The following is a 16,009-nucleotide window of genomic DNA, read 5'->3' on the forward strand; positions in this document are numbered from 1 at the left end:
TAATTTCACTATCAGAGTCTCATTATACAAATCATCATGGTCTGCCGAGTGCCATGGCAATATATTTATACATCTGAACTTCTGTCACAACCTAGCCATCACTATGCTGGAATCAGCATCCCAAATCCTTTTCTCTATTTTTACCTGTAAAGTTATAGTCAATATATTAATTATTTAAGCCTCGTTGTGTAAATGTCGCATTTTGAAATATCTTGTTGAGGAGATCCACGACATCGCCAATGAACCACTTTCTAGTTGGCTCGTTAAGAAACGTAACGTGAACCAAGCTATTTTGCGATAACCATTTTGTTATTACTATGGCATCTCAAAGTTCGAAGAAGACGGCTCAGGCCAATACCACTACCTTGAACCAATTGCATGCTATCTCTGCTGGCATAAACTTGGCCGTTCTCATCATCGTCTACTTCTTTAGAAGACCATCCAACTACAAACCATGGGTGCTCTTTTCACTTCCTTCCTGGTTTTTCCAGTATACTTTGGAGAAGTCTGGTCGTCCAACTTACCAAGGCAACAAACTTGTAAGATCTGGTGAAGATATTCATCATGAAGGGTTGTATGAATACTTCTTCGATATCATCTATGTTACATGGATCTTGGATATCCTCATGGTAATCTTGGGCACCAACTACGTGTGGTTTCTCTACTTGGCTATCCCAGGTTATGCAGGCTACAAGATCTTTGGCGTAGCTGCACCTTTTTTGAAGAAATCCAAACCAGCTAAAGCAGAAGCTTCTTCAGAGACTTCTGGTGCTGACTCCAAGAGTAAGCGTCAGACTAAGTTGGAAGCTAGAAGAGAAAAGGGCCAGGGCCAGGTGCGGTACAGATAAGTCACAAAATAGACTTGAAAGAAACGAATAGTGAATATTTGATGATGTACTGTCGCAATCGTCCAAAGTACCATTTTACTTCATCAAAGCTCTATTATTGTAACTTGAATCTGTATTCAGTGATTGTGAATATCGAACATGTGGAACTAAAAACAGAACAACCACAGCTTTTCAAAATTGTTTATATTATAACCACCTCCAACGTCTAGTGTATATAGTATATAATAGTTATAACGTGACATTACGATCCAGCAACAACAGTTGGCAAAGATTATAATTTAAGTAGAAGTGAGAAGGGCTGCGAAATCAGACCGAATTAAAAATTTGACATATTGACAGAATAAGCAGACACTCAATTATTAGAAACATTAACGATTAGTATAGTAAGTACGGGATAGCTTTATAAAAACTGCAACAGTTCGAATAGCACCAGTATTATCTTGTTTAATATCAGCCACACACGACGCTCATAAAATCTGGTGGCAGATTTCGCAAACATTTTTCTTAAAGGTTTTAGCTTGGTGAACACTATCAAAAAATCTCAAAGTGGAAAATCCCAAAGTGAAAAACTCAATTTCTACGATCCACCACTTTCTTGTCATTTCCCCATAAAATTACACCAGAAGAAATGGGTAAAGTGTCCGACCTAGAGTCGTTCATAGACGTTGCCTCAGACTTGCTTTCTGCTTATCCGAGTTCAACTACACTTTCAATAACTTATACAAATGTCGCCAAGAAGAGTAAAGATTCCAAAGTCACTAAACCTAACACGAAGAAAGCTTCCAATGCTGTTCATTTCAAGTTATTTGAGCCCAAGTCTGGTAAGTGCATCAAGTATAACACATACAAGATCAAAGAGTTGTCACGTCTTTTGGCATTCATCGGACCTCGTGGTGTAAACGTAGTAACATCCACTTCTACTGGCCAAGACCATGTAGATGGTTTGGCTTCCATCATGAGTAATGTCAAGTATAGCAACGAAGACGAAAATGTAGCAGTTTCAAGCACGGCAAATGTAGCAGCCAATTCAGGTATTGAAACTCCTGAAGAATTCAGTCATGATACTACTCCTGTTCCAGCATCAAAACCCGCAACCGCTTCGAAGAAGAAAAACAAGAAGAAAAAGGGAAAGAAGTAACCTAAGAATATAAAATAAGTTGAAGAATCCCACCAAATGATCTTTCCTTGAAAGACAACATTTCGACTAAAGATGAACATTTACGTAAGTATATACATGTAGCATCTACGACTAAACTAATGCAAATTGAAAAGAACAAAAAGTAGTATTCTGGACTATGTAGGAAATTAAATAGTAGACAACCAACAATCAAGCGACAGAGAACAGGAATCAGGATCCCACTTTCTTGCCAGAGAAGAAGAAAAGGCAAACGGTATATCGATTCATAGATACATGTACAATTAGACAGAAGTGAAGCGGGATTAAATAAAGGGGTTTTAAAGACAGACAATCCTTTTCTTTTGGGCATATGCTTGATTGGATAAAAGTGAAAGTGGAAGAATAGCAAAGATAAAAGCCATCAATGAAAGTTCAAACCTTCAAAGAGTGAGAGTTCAAACTAAAGTTAACATAGTTAACTATTGCTTCAAGGCTCTATCTATGATAAGCGAAATACAAAGACAACCTCCACTGAAGCTAGTAGCGGAACAAGCTTCTGAATCTGGAAATGAGAGTATCTCTCTTTCCTTGCGATTCCTTGCTAGTACCAATATCGACTGGACTGCTTCTTTCAGGACTGGCAGGGTAACCACCGGGAGCCTTCAAGATCTCAACGACGTCGTTGGCAGTATTGTTTTTGTCTGTGGTTCCAGTGGTGACGTTACTCAAAGTAGCATCAGAATCCTGGGCTACTAACTTTGGCTTATTTCCACTGGCAAACGAGTTCTCTCTCGAGTTGATAGAAGTGTCACCAGTGCTAAAACTGCCTTTGTTAGAGGTGGAAGATGGGGTGGCAGGAACAGAGACAGTGTCCTTGCCCTTGTTCAAAACCGCCGAGTTAAATAGAGAGTTGGTAGGAGTATTGTACTGATCGTCATCACCTTCGTCGTGAGCAGAAGTGACGATGTCGCGGTGAGAATCAAGATGCTCATAATCATTAGTGCCGTCACTAGAACTCGGAATTGAAACGGCTGCAAACGAAGACGAAGACGTAAGCACTTGGGTCAAGTTTTGGTCTTTGGACTTGACGTCTTCGAGATCCAGAAGAATATCATCCTCGACTTTAACAGGTAAAGAAACAACTTCGGGAGCCTCAGAAATGTGATGAATTTCAGGCTCAGCGTCCTCGGGAACTTCAACAACCTCCGGAGCTTCCACTTCTTCTGGAACGTTAACAACATCTTCAGCGAGTTCTTTAATAGAATCTCCTGGGACTTCCTCAGTAACTGGAATTATTTCTGAAACTTCTGGAATAACTTCTTTAGCTTCCTTAATCTTTTCAACTTCTTTAGTTACTTCTGGAACCTCAGTCTTGGTTGCAGCTACTGGGATAACGGCAGCTTCTGGTTCTTCCTCAAACTCGTGGAACTCGGTCAACTCAGCAGCTTCAATGACGTTGTTGGCGATTCCGCTGTCGTCATGTTCAGTCTTGTAGAAGTCACTGGTGACCCAATCGTTGCCGTTAACAATAAACTTGAAGACGAGCTTCTGGCGAGAATCAACTTTGACTACTTGCTGGTAGCCGTCCTCGAAGGCGGATTTGGCGGGAAGGCTCCGGGACCAGTTATCGAAGCTCCCGGTGATCTGGAGCGAATGGATCTGGTCCGTGTTCACATGGGGCCTACATAGTTAGTATAACTGATACGATAAGAGATATGGTATGATCTGAGAGACGCTTCGCACAACTGCAGAAGACGCAATTGGCGTGCCTCGCCGCTGAAAACAACACCATCATGTTTGTCTGGCTCTGACGAGTGCAACGGTAGCATGAACAGGGGGAGATGACTTAGCGGATACAGCGCTAGGTGTGTTCTGCGCTGCTGGGCCCATTCGCAGGGAAATGTGTGAAAAAATCAGTGTCGCAGCAGCGAAAAATTCCAGATCAGATAAGCGTGGTTCAGGGATGTGCTGATTATGTAGGACGATACGTACCACTCGATGGTGTAAGTATAGGAGGGCATTCTATAAGAAACCGTGTAGAGCGGAAGAGTAGAAAGAAAAGTAGAAAGAACAGGGTAGAAAACAAAAAGCAGAAAATGTGGATTAACAAGAAGCAGAAGAAAAGAAAAGAATATCAATCAGACGAACCCAGAATCCCGATCCTTAACTCTTACTTTAATAATAATACGCAACCACAAGAGGCGCACCCAAAAGTGCACAAAATTGAATGTGTAAATGGATTTTTTTCTGATCTCTTATCACAGAAGAGGGGAGCTGCAGAAAACAGATAGAACAGCAGGAGTGGAAGCAGATGAGACCGTCGGAGACTTGAGATCTGGATCATACAGTGTACGGCCCGTGAATTTCGACCAGCTCCTTGGTCTGTGGTTCCACGCGGCACACGTTTTGCAGAGACGATTTTTGTATGTGTTTTTGTCTCTGATAAAGAATTGCGAAAGCTGATTCCAAAGTTGGTTCAGATATGATTCAATTCGCGAAAAAAAGTTGTACCAGAATTTCCACGAGTTGACTACCATAATTCGGTGTTTCAGCTCGAGAAAACTGCATCTGGGCATCCCGTACGAAGGGGTTGTCAATCAGATAACGTCATGTGACACACAACCGGGAGCACCATGCTACGACACACCCAGGGCTTCCAAAGGGCTGAACTGGTGTATGGACCTGATCTGTCTTTCAGGAGACCTCATCTCATCTTGCTCACGTGAGACCAACATTTCCACATCTACAGCCCACTGCAATCAAGTGTAGGCTTCTCCACGTGACAGGAGCTGCTTCAGGCGAATGAAATAGTGGCTACACATTCCATATTGTGTTCAGAAGGAGTCGTTCACAAAGAACCATCTAGACGTGGTTCACCCATTATTTTTTAATTGCCAAGCTCTGCTGTATAATTCTCTACTAATTCTCTACTAATTGGAAAAATAGTTGTTTATTTGTTTACGTTTATGGCTTTTTCTGGATTTGACGTGTTTTGTTGTGAATAGTGATGAGCCAAACAGGACCACAAAATCCTTCCCATCTCAAGCGTTCGAACATCGGATTTGGCTCTCGGCGTACAAATGGCTCCAGTATGGAAGCACGTCTCGGAAGTATGGATCTACTTTGAAATCGCTAGTTGTCTCTAAAATTAAGTATCATTCTCTTGATCTAGTCTAATTGTAATATTTAACTCTAATATAAATGGACGCCACGGCCACCAAACGGTAGATAACCACACAGGCGATGAGTCCTGCAAACATTGCACCCAAATCATTGTCCAAATTATAGTAACTCAACACATCTGCTCCCGTGTTCAAGCTGCATTGCTCTACATTGCACTCGAAAAGCTGGTCGGTAAACCCAAGTTTGGCACAGATCCCAACGGCATATTTCATGGGACTGATATAGTTGATTCCCTTGAAAAATGGTGGCATATGGAGCGACATCGTCCCTCCCATAAAAATGGCTAGAATGACAAAGTTGGTCAAGATATTGACGGCTACCCCCATATGGTTGAAGCAACTGTTAACCATAATCCCAAGCGATTCTCCAACGTTGATGGAAATAAACCCTGTAGCAAACATACTGAAGAACATCCCAGCAGTTCGAGGTAATCCACAGACAAATACAATGAGAGCACTAAAGAAGAGGCAGGGGACAATTTCTGTAGGAAGCTCATTAAGCAAGTAGGAAATGCTGAACTCAAACACTCCATATGTACCGTCCTTGTATTCTTGGTAGAACAAGTTTCTCTCGAACGGGTAAAGTGTGATGTTGTTGACCAACCCGACAAAGTAAAGGTTCAACACTTCTTGGATTAAACCCAATCTGTTCGAAATACCATCCTGGGTATTCCTCAATGGCGCAAAGAATAAAGTGTGAACTATGGTCAAAAATATGGTCTGACCAGCTCTAGATATGACAACGTCCTTAGCACGGTAAGATGTAAGTACCTGGCGACTTGCTATGGCAGGAAATGTAACATACATCGGTAATCTCTTGTGGTAGTAGTTTCTGATATCGACTATGTTGTGAGATGTGACTCTTGTATCAGAACCTCCCTTAAGCTTCCATTGATTGATCAAGTCATCTATTCTTGCCTGGGAGATTTCCTTTTCCTCATTGAAGTTCTTGCTAACTAAGTCAAGAATGTAGTCAGCAATATTCATATCATCGGGGACCTTGTAGTTCATGCTTGCAAGATATTTTTCTATTCCTCCAGAAGTCCCATTGTAAACTACTTTACCCCCACGAGCCAATAGGAGCAACGATCCAAACTTACGGAACATTTCTTCACAAGGCTGGTGAATGGTCAAAATAACTGTAGTTTTGTTTTCTTCAGCCAATTTATGTAGCAAATTCATGATTGTGACCGAGGTCGAAGAGTCCAACCCTGATGTTGGCTCATCAAGAAACAATATCTTGGGCCTGGACAACAACTGAATTGCAATAGAAACTCTTCTCTTTTCGCCACCACTAATTCCCTTAACAAATTCAGATCCAATCAATGTCTCAGCACAGTCAATCAATCCCGTTGTTCTAATTAGGGAATTGATTATATGTGGAATATGTACATGCTCTTCAACTGGCAATCTGACTTTAGCTTGATAATACAAGGTTTCTCTAACTGTCAAGTTGTGGATCAAGGAATTATCATGCTGAGTGACGTATGCGGATGCCTTTGCTAATTGTTCTGGAGTAATGTCGATAAAGTTGTTTAATTGAAGTTGTCCATTGGAAGCATATGAGGTAGACTTAGGCAACCTATTGGAAAGGTAATTTAGAAGTGTAGTTTTGCCACTTCCTGAAGGGCCCATTATGACATTCACTTCGCTGGCTGCAAATGAAGCAGATACATTGTCCAATAGGGTTTTCTCGAAGACTACTTTTCTAAGAAGTGACTTCTTCTGCACATTGAGAGTGACATTTTGGACATTAACCTCAAGATCTTCATTATCTTGTGCTATAGCATCATCGTCATCATCCGAACATTTCTCTTTGGTAATGGCTTGGTCATGGGGGCCATCTTCCCCTCCAATCTTGTTCTTCTTGGTTTTGGCGATGGAAACATCAAAGGATTTGAAGTAGAAAACGAAAAATGTCATCAAGTTGAAGCCAACAAACCACACAACCAAAATCCCTATTGGTTCAGCAATCCAGTCAATAGGATACCCCAAGTTTTTTAATTGATAGTCACCAGAGTATTGTTCACATCTAGGGTCATCATTGTCGTATGGGCAGTCACCCATCCAACCAGAAAACTGATTTGCCAAAAGTGCTCCGAAGCCATACCAGAAGTAGGCAATGTACTTCACCCATCTGACATAGACAGGCATAGTCCTTGCATTGACAAAGTACCCACAAGCACTATTTTGTAATTGGTAGAAAACATTAACAACCAATGACGAGATAGAATAGTCTGGAGAAACAGCAAAGCAAAACATGGATGCTGACATGGAAATTAACTCCACTAATAGTGTTATAGCAAAATAGATACCAAAGTATGAAGAATCAGTAGGTCCGCCTTGTTCTGTAGACATCCTCAATCCCCACATGAAGTTCGATATCACGGCAAAAATTAAAGAAACAGGCAAATCTTCCAAGAAGAACTTTGCAAACCGTCTGGAAAGTATGAAGCCAGTGATGCTGACATAGTTTTCCAGGTACTCACGGTAAAAAAACACACCATCAGTTGTCCATAACCTCTCAATTTCGAAAAACATCGGGCAGAAAGCGACAACTTCCAACATTACATAGAGAACCGATGTTATCGATCTTATACCAGCCAAATCTGCCTTTGGCTTGAAAAACATCCAGCCAGTAGCGACAGCCAATAGCGCCGAACCAACGTTCATGGCTAGAACAGAAAGAACATCACGATAAGAAAGAACAAAAGATCGTTTGGTAAGAACCACCAACTCCCTCATAAACGAAATCTTATCTTCTTTTCTTCTACGGAACATCTTTAAGTTAGCTTCAAATTGGCCACTTTCTGACGTTTCAAGAGGAATAAGTTCGTGTTTTCTGCAGGCTTTCCATTGCTGGACCAAATTGTTGATTCTTAATATAGCTTGCTCTTCGGCTTCCCTTGAGGAGGTATCTTTGACTGACAAGTCCATTATGTAATCTATGAAGGTGGTGTCATTCTTGTGATCAACATCTGATATTCCTAGAGTCTTGAAGTAGGTGCCGGCATCAAGCAAATTTCCAAAGTAGACTACTCGGCCACCTCTTGTCAATAGACATAATTTATCAAATAAAGCAGTTATTTCTGGTCTTGGTTGGTGGATAGAGATAACGATGGTTATGCCGAATTCAGGAGAAGCAAGCTTCTTGAGGGTATGAACCAACTTCAACGAGCTGGTGGTATCCAACCCCGTAGTAGGTTCATCTAGAAATAACACCGAAGGTTTAGAAAGTAATTGTATAGCCAATGAAACTCTTCTCTGTTCACCTCCTGACAAACTTGTGGCATGAGATGAGAATGCAGCCACTCTAGAGTCTCGAATGAGTTGTAACTCCAAGACATCTATCAACGACTCTATATACTGAATTTTCTCGAATTCGCTGACACTAGGTGGAAGCCTGAGATCAGCCTGAGTCTTCAACGTTTCATATACTGAAAGTCCCGGAAGGAAAATATCCGTCTGTTGCATATAGGCATGTTTTATATTTGAAGCCGTATTCTCGCGGCTGTATAGTACACTTCCTTCAAATTTAAGCTTCTTATTGTGAATAGAAAGTCGCTGCGATAAGGTATTGAGCAATGTTGTCTTACCACTACCTGAACCTCCCATTATAGCCATTATCTGGCCACTTTCCAAGTCGAAAGAGACATCATCAAGTATCTTTGTTGCCTTGTCCGCGGAGGTTCCAGACTCAAGATCGCTTCGATCCTTAGTTTGGGATTTAACTGAAATTGTGAGACCGCGGGCCAGAATTGCAACTCTATCCTGGGGAGCTATCCTGAGGATGCTAGAGTCAAGCATAACTGTTGTGAATGATTACCAAGTATAGCCATACCATTAAGTTGGCCGGAGAAGGATTGCGAGGAGATTAACTGGATTAAATAATGCCGTTCCACTATCAGGAAAAAAAGTATTTTCCAGGAAGAACCGTTCGGAAAAGAAAAAATATCAAGCGCAATTGGGAACAATAGAAAATGCGTCTGGTATAACCGACCAACACTAATTTCCACGCCGATATAGCCCCCAAAGAGAATTGCGCTTTGGTTAGGGCGGTTTACTGACTAATAATTGTCATATATGGCACACAGTACATACGCCGTTGCTCCCCCAATGTATTCTCAGTAGTTGTTGAGGTGGAAAATGATTGTATTTTCAATTATTAAGCAAGAGCGCAAATTTCACCTTCGCGCAATTTCTTTGGGTGCATGTGAGCAGTCCCTATCAACCACAAGTAAAACCAGCAGTAGCGAGCCCTATGAGTCAGAACTGATGGTACTAGGTATCTTGGCCTAGAATTTATACATAACTAATCCAAAGACTTGTTCTAAGAGCTTAGCATATGACTAACGAAACCGCTATCTGTTTTGGTGTGCGCAATTGCTTATTTATTTTTTGGCGAACACTTTGTGTGGCTTTGTGCTATTACCAAGTATATGACGGGGGCTATTAACTTTAACTGTATTATTCGCCGATCTAAAAGTCTTTACGGAAATAAGCTAGTTGCTCCATGGTAGCAAGGATCCTTTGTGCATTATTGAAAAAAAAAAAGATCATTCGGGGCTTCCGTTGGAGAACCTGAAGAGTAAACGGCTCTACGAATATCGCTGATAAGGTGGCAGTTCTTCAAAGTTTGAACCAAACGTTAATTTGCCGAATTGGCTTGCTGCACTCCTTGTATGTATTTGTAAGCAGTAATATACAGATTTAATCAATTCAGTTTCCTGCCAAGGACAACTTTGCCAATTGCAATACGGCCTCCTTGGTTTGGGCACCCCCGATGAAGCCGGCAGCGTGAATGAAGATACATCCGTCGACTCCACTCTTTTGGCTCAACTCGTCATCTCTCAAACCTCTCAATTCTTCGGGTAATCCCAATCTGAATTCAAAAGATGACGAAGTAACAGAAACGGTAGAAACTCTCCATTTATCACTAGAATCCTGGAACAAAACAAACTTGATTTGTCCTTCTGCATTATTTTCTTTTTCGATAGAATACAAGTGTTCCTTCCATGGACAGAATTGATTCAAGACAAGGATTTCGCCTGACTTGTCTACATCAAATCTAGCATCAAAAGATTCTTCTACGATACTCTTGGCTGGCAACCAACCCTTACCGTATCCTTCCAAAACGCTGATAAAGGCCATGCCCATCAATTCAGAACTCTTGAGGAATTGACGGTCGAAGTCAGCATCTGTACAGCTTTCGTTCCACTTCGGGTTTAACTTTGATACCAAAGAAGGCAATGTTATGTTCTTGTCTGAGAATTTCTTGGTAGCTTCGATTTCAGTCGAATAGTTGTTGATACCATTGTCGTTGGCATCTAATGATTCGATGAATTCTTTGTAAACTTTTTCGTACAACAAGTCGATGTTCTTGGAGTCCTTTTCTGGGGTATATTCCAATACTTGTTGTATGATTTCCTTCCCGAAATGTTTGTACACTAAACCAGCAGAAGACAATTTAGTATTGTATTTTTCAGAGAAAGTCGAGTTGAATTCTCTTTGGTGATGGTCAAAGAACTTCACACCATCGTACTTACCGCTGACATCCACTACAATGTCACTTTCTTCCCAATCCTTGGGGTTTCTGGATCTGATCAACTCGGCGTCAGCGAACTTGGGCAATAACCTGAGCATGTACACAGCGAGAGATTCGTCCGCATGGAACGAGCCGGAATGAGTGCAAATTCTGAACATCTTGTTATCTAATTTGATCTTTTTGGGTGCTGACATTATCCTTCTACAATTTCATAGTGAAAAATATTGTTAGCGCAAGGTCTTCTCAAGATGTCTAGATATTTTTCTTTACTTGTATACAATACTGAATTTTGTACCAATAGAGCGAGCCACTTTAGTAAGAACAAATAACCAAGGCATGATGGACATTTGTCTTCAATTTTAGAAAAATGGCACTTCTACTCTTTGTGTACTATGTAAATAGAATCACTGATATACGATCCAATAGTTCTGTTTTTTTCTCATTTTAAATTTTCGTAGCATGACATTCCTGTTGATGCCTTTCGAACAGAGGATAAATCAAGTTCAATCGGATCAAGTAGTTCATATGTTGAAAAGAGATATATGTATTTATAGGTTAACATTGATCTAAACTATAAAATAATATACTCAAGCATAACTACATAACTACATAACTACATAACTACATAACTCTCACGGAATAGGAGCTTTGCACCTAGGACATTTGGATCTTGACTCCATCCTGAAGACACATGGTCAATTGAACAGACTTTCTAGGTGGATAAGGACCGTCATCCTTGCTCACAATATTGGGGAACATTTGAATAAGTCTGACAACAACGTAAGAGGCTTCAGTCAAAGCAAATTGTTGCCCTAAGCAAATTCTTGGACCACCATTGAATGGAAGGTAGGCCCATCCCAACTTCCTGTTTTCAGCCCATCTTTCTGGCTTGAATACTTCTGCATCTTCACCATAAAATTGCTTCATTCTATGAGTGAAGTAGACACCGTACGCTACAGTTGTGTACTTTCTGACAAACATTGGCGACTGGCCGTCGGGTCCACCACCTGTTGGTAGAACAGTGTCTTTGGTAGCAACTCTGAAATTTACTGGAACTGAAGGATAGAGACGCAAGGCCTCATTCAAAACAAACTTCAAATATTCACACTTTTTCAAAGACTCAAATGAGATTTCACTAACATCACCTCTTCCGAAGTCAGCATAGATTGCAGCTTTCAATTTTTCAAAGATTGCTGGATTTCTGGCCAACTCATAGAAGGTAAACGACAAAAGTCCTGCTGTAGTATCTCTACCAGCAATCAAAATATTCAACAACTGATCCTGCAAGACCTTTGGGTCCCTAGTTTGTTTGGTCAATTCGTACAAGAAGATGTATCCTTTCTTCGACTTTTCTTCCAATTCAGAATCCGAAAAAGACAAGGCCTTGTTCACGAAGTACTGTGCTACCTTCTGCACTTTTGCATTGCAGTCTCTGAATTCTTTAGGGTTGGTCAACCAGTAAAGAACCTGGGAATAGGCTCTAACAGCAAGATAGCGCTGAGACGTGTTAAATGCTTCAGAAAAATTAGAAATACCTTCAATGTCTGGTCTCTGCATACCAATAACCTCGTCATGCAACGACCTCACACTTTCACCAAATAAAAATTCCGTAGCTGAGTCCATGGTGAGTCTGAAGAACAACTCCTGAAGATCAAATGTGGTACCCTTTCTAGCTTTGATGTGCTTGGCCAAGGTCTGGATATGAGGTTCCAACATTTGGACATGAGAAACTTGTTGTCTAGCGAACTGTGGTCTCAACATAGCTCTGGAATTTTTCCAACCTTCGCCATCCAAGGTGAAGATCCCATCTCCCAACAAAGGAGCGAAATGAGAATGTCTAAATCCAAGAGCAAAATTGTTAAATTGGGTTGCCAAAACTGCCTTGTATACCTCTGGTTCACCCGTAAGCAAAACTCTGACACCAAATAGGTTAACGTATTGAGTGGTATCGGGGTACTCATTGAAGAGTCTAAAACCTTCATCAATCATTTCACCTGTTTTCATTCTTCTAAGTAATTCAAGGATGATAGGAATACAGAGAAATCCACCTTGTGTGAACTTAATAGGATCCTTGCAGCCATGCTTTCTAATAATCAACTGAACCGTGATGTATCTGTAGAGGGCCAAAACGGCGACAGCAGATCCCAAGAGAACGTACCACTTGCTGAGGTACAGCAATGCTATAATTGTTTTCTCATACATCTGAGCACTTCCAATTGAACACGAATTGTACTTCGGTAGACTACAACTTCATTCTGCTCCAGGCAATTACTGGGGTCTTATATAAAGTGTGTAATGTTCCAGTTGAACTCCGCTCCAGAGTTCTAAGGAGACATGAAGCATCGTTCTTGCAGGTACAGGTTCTTTAGACTAAAGCTAGCAGAAAACAATAGTGAGATTGACTATCATGTGAAAAGTTTCTAAGCTAAATTTACTTTCATCCAGGATATAGAACGTTAACTGTATGAACCAAGAACCGTAATAGTCACCAAGTCTCAATTAGTAAGGAGGGGAATTAACGTTCTGTCTATTGGCAGTTTCAAATCGCTCCATTTGAAACCCCCAACTGTACAGATGTTTTTGGATTTGTGATTTCATATCAGGCACAGTTCCACGTTTAAGAATACTTTGATCCATCACTAATTGCAGCAGATCTTTCTACACGGTGAGATATTTCCTTTCACGTATATACGGGACGAGAGAGATGCCCTAATTTCAACTGGCCAAATCGAGTCTAGATTTTTTTCCGCTTCGAGATATGCTGGCCAGGTCGGGCGAAGGTGGGGGAGCTGTGAAGTTTGGAGCATTCCAACAGCTCCAATGTCTATAGTTTATTTGCCGCTTACACCGTCTTTGGGCATTTACGCATTCCTCTGGTTCCTGAAAAATGAAAATCGGAGTAAACTAGTTCTTTGCTAATCTGCGAAATGTGGGGTTGAATACACTTCAGAGTGGAAGAAGGGCTCAAAATGGGCTAACTTTCAAGCTCTTAATCTTTCACATGAATGTAGATTGAATTCGACGTAAATCTATCAGATAAAAAGCGGATTTGTCTACGGTCTAGAATCGACCAAGATATAGTTGGCTCGTGGAAGATAAAAATGGACCCCCAGCTTTTGGATCTACATCAGTTCAATAGTGTCACAAAACGACCGACAATCGTTGATTGTCCTGTGATATTTGAAAGGAGTCTGTAGAGAACAAGACATGAATGGCTACGTAAATGTATCCATATTAGGAGAATTATGGAGGCTTGTGCCTTGACGAAGGCTGACCTAAAACGACAAGAATTCATTTGATTTGGCGAAAATAAAAATTATTTGCAGAACTCGCTCATCGTCCCATTTTCTAGGATGAAGTCGGAGTTCTTCCTACATCACCATATTTGGTCGCGAAATACCGGACTTAGAATTTTGCAATCAAATGACGCGATAAGAGTAATATTTTATTTACGTTTGGTGACCTACAGGTTATCTAGATAGACTTCATGATATTCGTGGATCTTAATGCTAGTGTAAAAGAGTTTATAAAATGTACCGTGGTGAAAACGTAGTACGATGCAAGAATTGAATGGAAGCTTACAATGCCAGAATGTGAACCAACTTTTAGATTTAATGGTAGGGACAGTTGAATCTCTTGTACTGATTTCCACACTGTTCCATGTAGACCAAGCTGCTGCTGGGGGTTTCCAATGCTAGCATCTGCTTGGGATACTGTTGTTTGTAGTATTGGCAGACGGAGTAATCGTCTTCGATTTCTTCTTCTGAGTGGGAATCCTTTCCGCGTTCTTCATCATCACTGTTGACATACGAGTTGCAGGCGTCTGTTTCTGGAGGAGTGTTCAACTGATAGTTGTCCTTGCCCGAAGCCGAACTGCTGTTTCTCTTCTTGAAGTCGTGGAAGAAATCACACTTGATGACTTCCTTGTACAATTCAGGTAATGCGATTCTGTCGTTAGGGTTCAATTGGAAGATCTTATCCAACAATCTGTTGAATTGGAATGAGATTGGCAAGATTGAGGTGAGGATGTTCTTGTTGTTATCTAACATGTAGCCTCTGAATACCTCGTTGTTGCCGTGGTTTTCATTGAACGATGCAATTGGCCATGGGTTTCTTGCACAGGTAATGTTGATGAATAAAACTCCCAATGACCAGATATCACCGGCCAATGTTGGGAAGAACTTGGAATTGGATTCTGTCACCGTGACGTTGTTGATTTCCACAGAGTGATATTGTTTCATGTCAACTAAGCCTCTGATGACTCTGTTGGTGTTGTAGTTGGTGGTTCTTTCTGGAGCCATGTAGAAACTGGAGCCTCTGCAGGCATTGCAGCAGATCAAGTTGGAGCTCATGGCTAAACCGAAGTCAATCAAGACAATGTGGACTTCGTCGTAGTCAACCAATGGCCAGGCCGACTTTCTCTTGTAGCTTGAATTATAACGGATCATGATATTTTCTGGTTTCAAGTCGCAGTGGTATACACCTTGCTCATGGCAGTATTCAATAACTTCAACGAGCTGCAACATGACGTTCTTCATTAATAATTGCTTATGATGTTCTGGTTTATGCTTTAAAAAGATTTGGTTGTCGATAATGTTGTTGAACAAATCACCTTGTTCAAAGTAATCCATCAAGATGACAATGGCTAAGTCGCCCAAGTTCAACACTCTATGGATGGTTATGACGTTTGGATGCTTGTGGACCTTTAAGTGCAATGCTATTTCACGAAGGAATGGGCAATGCACTCCATCCTCTTTGATGAGGTCCAATTCGATATCCTCAGCAACCACTTGCTGGTGGCTGGCAAAGTAATTGAAGATTTTGGCCTGGATGTACTTTTTATTTTCTGTCGAGTCCTTGGAGGAGCCCTGCTTTGGTGGTGGGTCTTTCAACACCATTTTGGCTGCGTACTGTTTGCCAGTATTCACATCTTCTACTAAGTAGATTAGGCCAAAGGTTCCGGCACCGATTTTCTTGACGAACCGGATGTTACCGTTCATAACAAAGTTGTTGAGATACATGTTTGGATTTGCTTGGGGTCTGTGGAGGAATGGTTCAGGAAAACTAGATTTGACTTCCGATACGGGAAACACGTCCAAGCTCATGCTATATGGAAAAATTGCAACGCTGTAGTGATTGCAAAATGTGAGTCGCTGTGGAGCGAAAAAATATTGTATGTACTTCTGTCAAGGTGAAGTACTATGGTGCTAGTAATTGTGTGTCTAATTGACAAATGCTGATTGTAGTTGTTGTTGATGGTGAACGAGAGAAGTTAAACTCAAACGATAAGGGCCAAGGGAAATATATATAGTTAAAA

The 16,009-nt window shown here is 41.0% G+C and overlaps 7 protein-coding genes across 7 annotated transcripts; 2 read left to right on the plus strand and 5 right to left on the minus strand. All coding sequences in view use genetic code 12, as the record gives it.

Moving 5' to 3' along the window:
* Nucleotides 1-317: 317 nt before the first annotated feature.
* PICST_30568 (predicted protein) lies at nucleotides 318-848 on the plus strand (the record flags this gene model as incomplete). The annotated part of the gene is made up of 1 exon (XM_001383318.1): nucleotides 318-848. One exon carries the CDS (start codon nucleotides 318-320, stop codon nucleotides 846-848), a length of 531 nt encoding a protein of 176 aa, XP_001383355.1.
* A 624-nt stretch (nucleotides 849-1,472) lies between these two features.
* PICST_67239 (predicted protein) lies at nucleotides 1,473-2,120 on the plus strand. The gene has a single exon (XM_001383319.1). It carries the CDS (start codon nucleotides 1,477-1,479, stop codon nucleotides 1,984-1,986), a length of 510 nt encoding a protein of 169 aa, XP_001383356.1. The 5' UTR covers nucleotides 1,473-1,476; the 3' UTR covers nucleotides 1,987-2,120.
* Nucleotides 2,115-4,036, minus strand: PICST_67240 (hypothetical protein). The gene is made up of 2 exons (XM_001383670.1): nucleotides 3,958-4,036; nucleotides 2,115-3,646 (listed from the first exon to the last, which is right to left on the minus strand). Exons 1-2 carry the CDS (start codon nucleotides 3,984-3,986, stop codon nucleotides 2,503-2,505), a joined length of 1,173 nt encoding a protein of 390 aa, XP_001383707.2. The 5' UTR covers nucleotides 3,987-4,036; the 3' UTR covers nucleotides 2,115-2,502.
* Nucleotides 4,037-5,138: 1,102 nt separating this feature from the next.
* CDR5 (ATP-dependent ABC transporter) lies at nucleotides 5,139-8,954 on the minus strand (the record flags this gene model as incomplete). The annotated part of the gene is made up of 1 exon (XM_001383671.1): nucleotides 5,139-8,954. The coding sequence occupies one exon, from the start codon at nucleotides 8,952-8,954 to the stop codon at nucleotides 5,139-5,141; it is 3,816 nt and encodes a 1,271-aa protein (XP_001383708.2).
* Nucleotides 8,955-9,866: 912 nt separating this feature from the next.
* On the minus strand, nucleotides 9,867-10,886 carry PICST_43180 (predicted protein; the record flags this gene model as incomplete). The annotated part of the gene is made up of 1 exon (XM_001383672.1): nucleotides 9,867-10,886. The coding sequence occupies one exon, from the start codon at nucleotides 10,884-10,886 to the stop codon at nucleotides 9,867-9,869; it is 1,020 nt and encodes a 339-aa protein (XP_001383709.1).
* Nucleotides 10,887-11,346: 460 nt separating this feature from the next.
* Nucleotides 11,347-12,894, minus strand: CP52C (Cytochrome P450 52A6 (CYPLIIA6) (Alkane-inducible P450-ALK3); the record flags this gene model as incomplete). The annotated part of the gene is made up of 1 exon (XM_001383673.1): nucleotides 11,347-12,894. One exon carries the CDS (start codon nucleotides 12,892-12,894, stop codon nucleotides 11,347-11,349), a length of 1,548 nt encoding a protein of 515 aa, XP_001383710.2.
* Nucleotides 12,895-14,438: 1,544 nt separating this feature from the next.
* Nucleotides 14,439-15,722, minus strand: SKS1 (Serine/threonine protein kinase; the record flags this gene model as incomplete). The annotated part of the gene is made up of 1 exon (XM_001383674.1): nucleotides 14,439-15,722. A coding segment is annotated over one exon (1,284 nt), but the record flags the coding sequence as incomplete, so codon positions are not given.
* Between the last annotated feature and the right edge of the window lie 287 nt (nucleotides 15,723-16,009).

This window comes from Scheffersomyces stipitis, chromosome 3 (assembly GCF_000209165.1).
Source record: "Scheffersomyces stipitis CBS 6054 chromosome 3, complete sequence".
Taxonomy (NCBI): domain Eukaryota; kingdom Fungi; phylum Ascomycota; class Pichiomycetes; order Serinales; family Debaryomycetaceae; genus Scheffersomyces; species Scheffersomyces stipitis.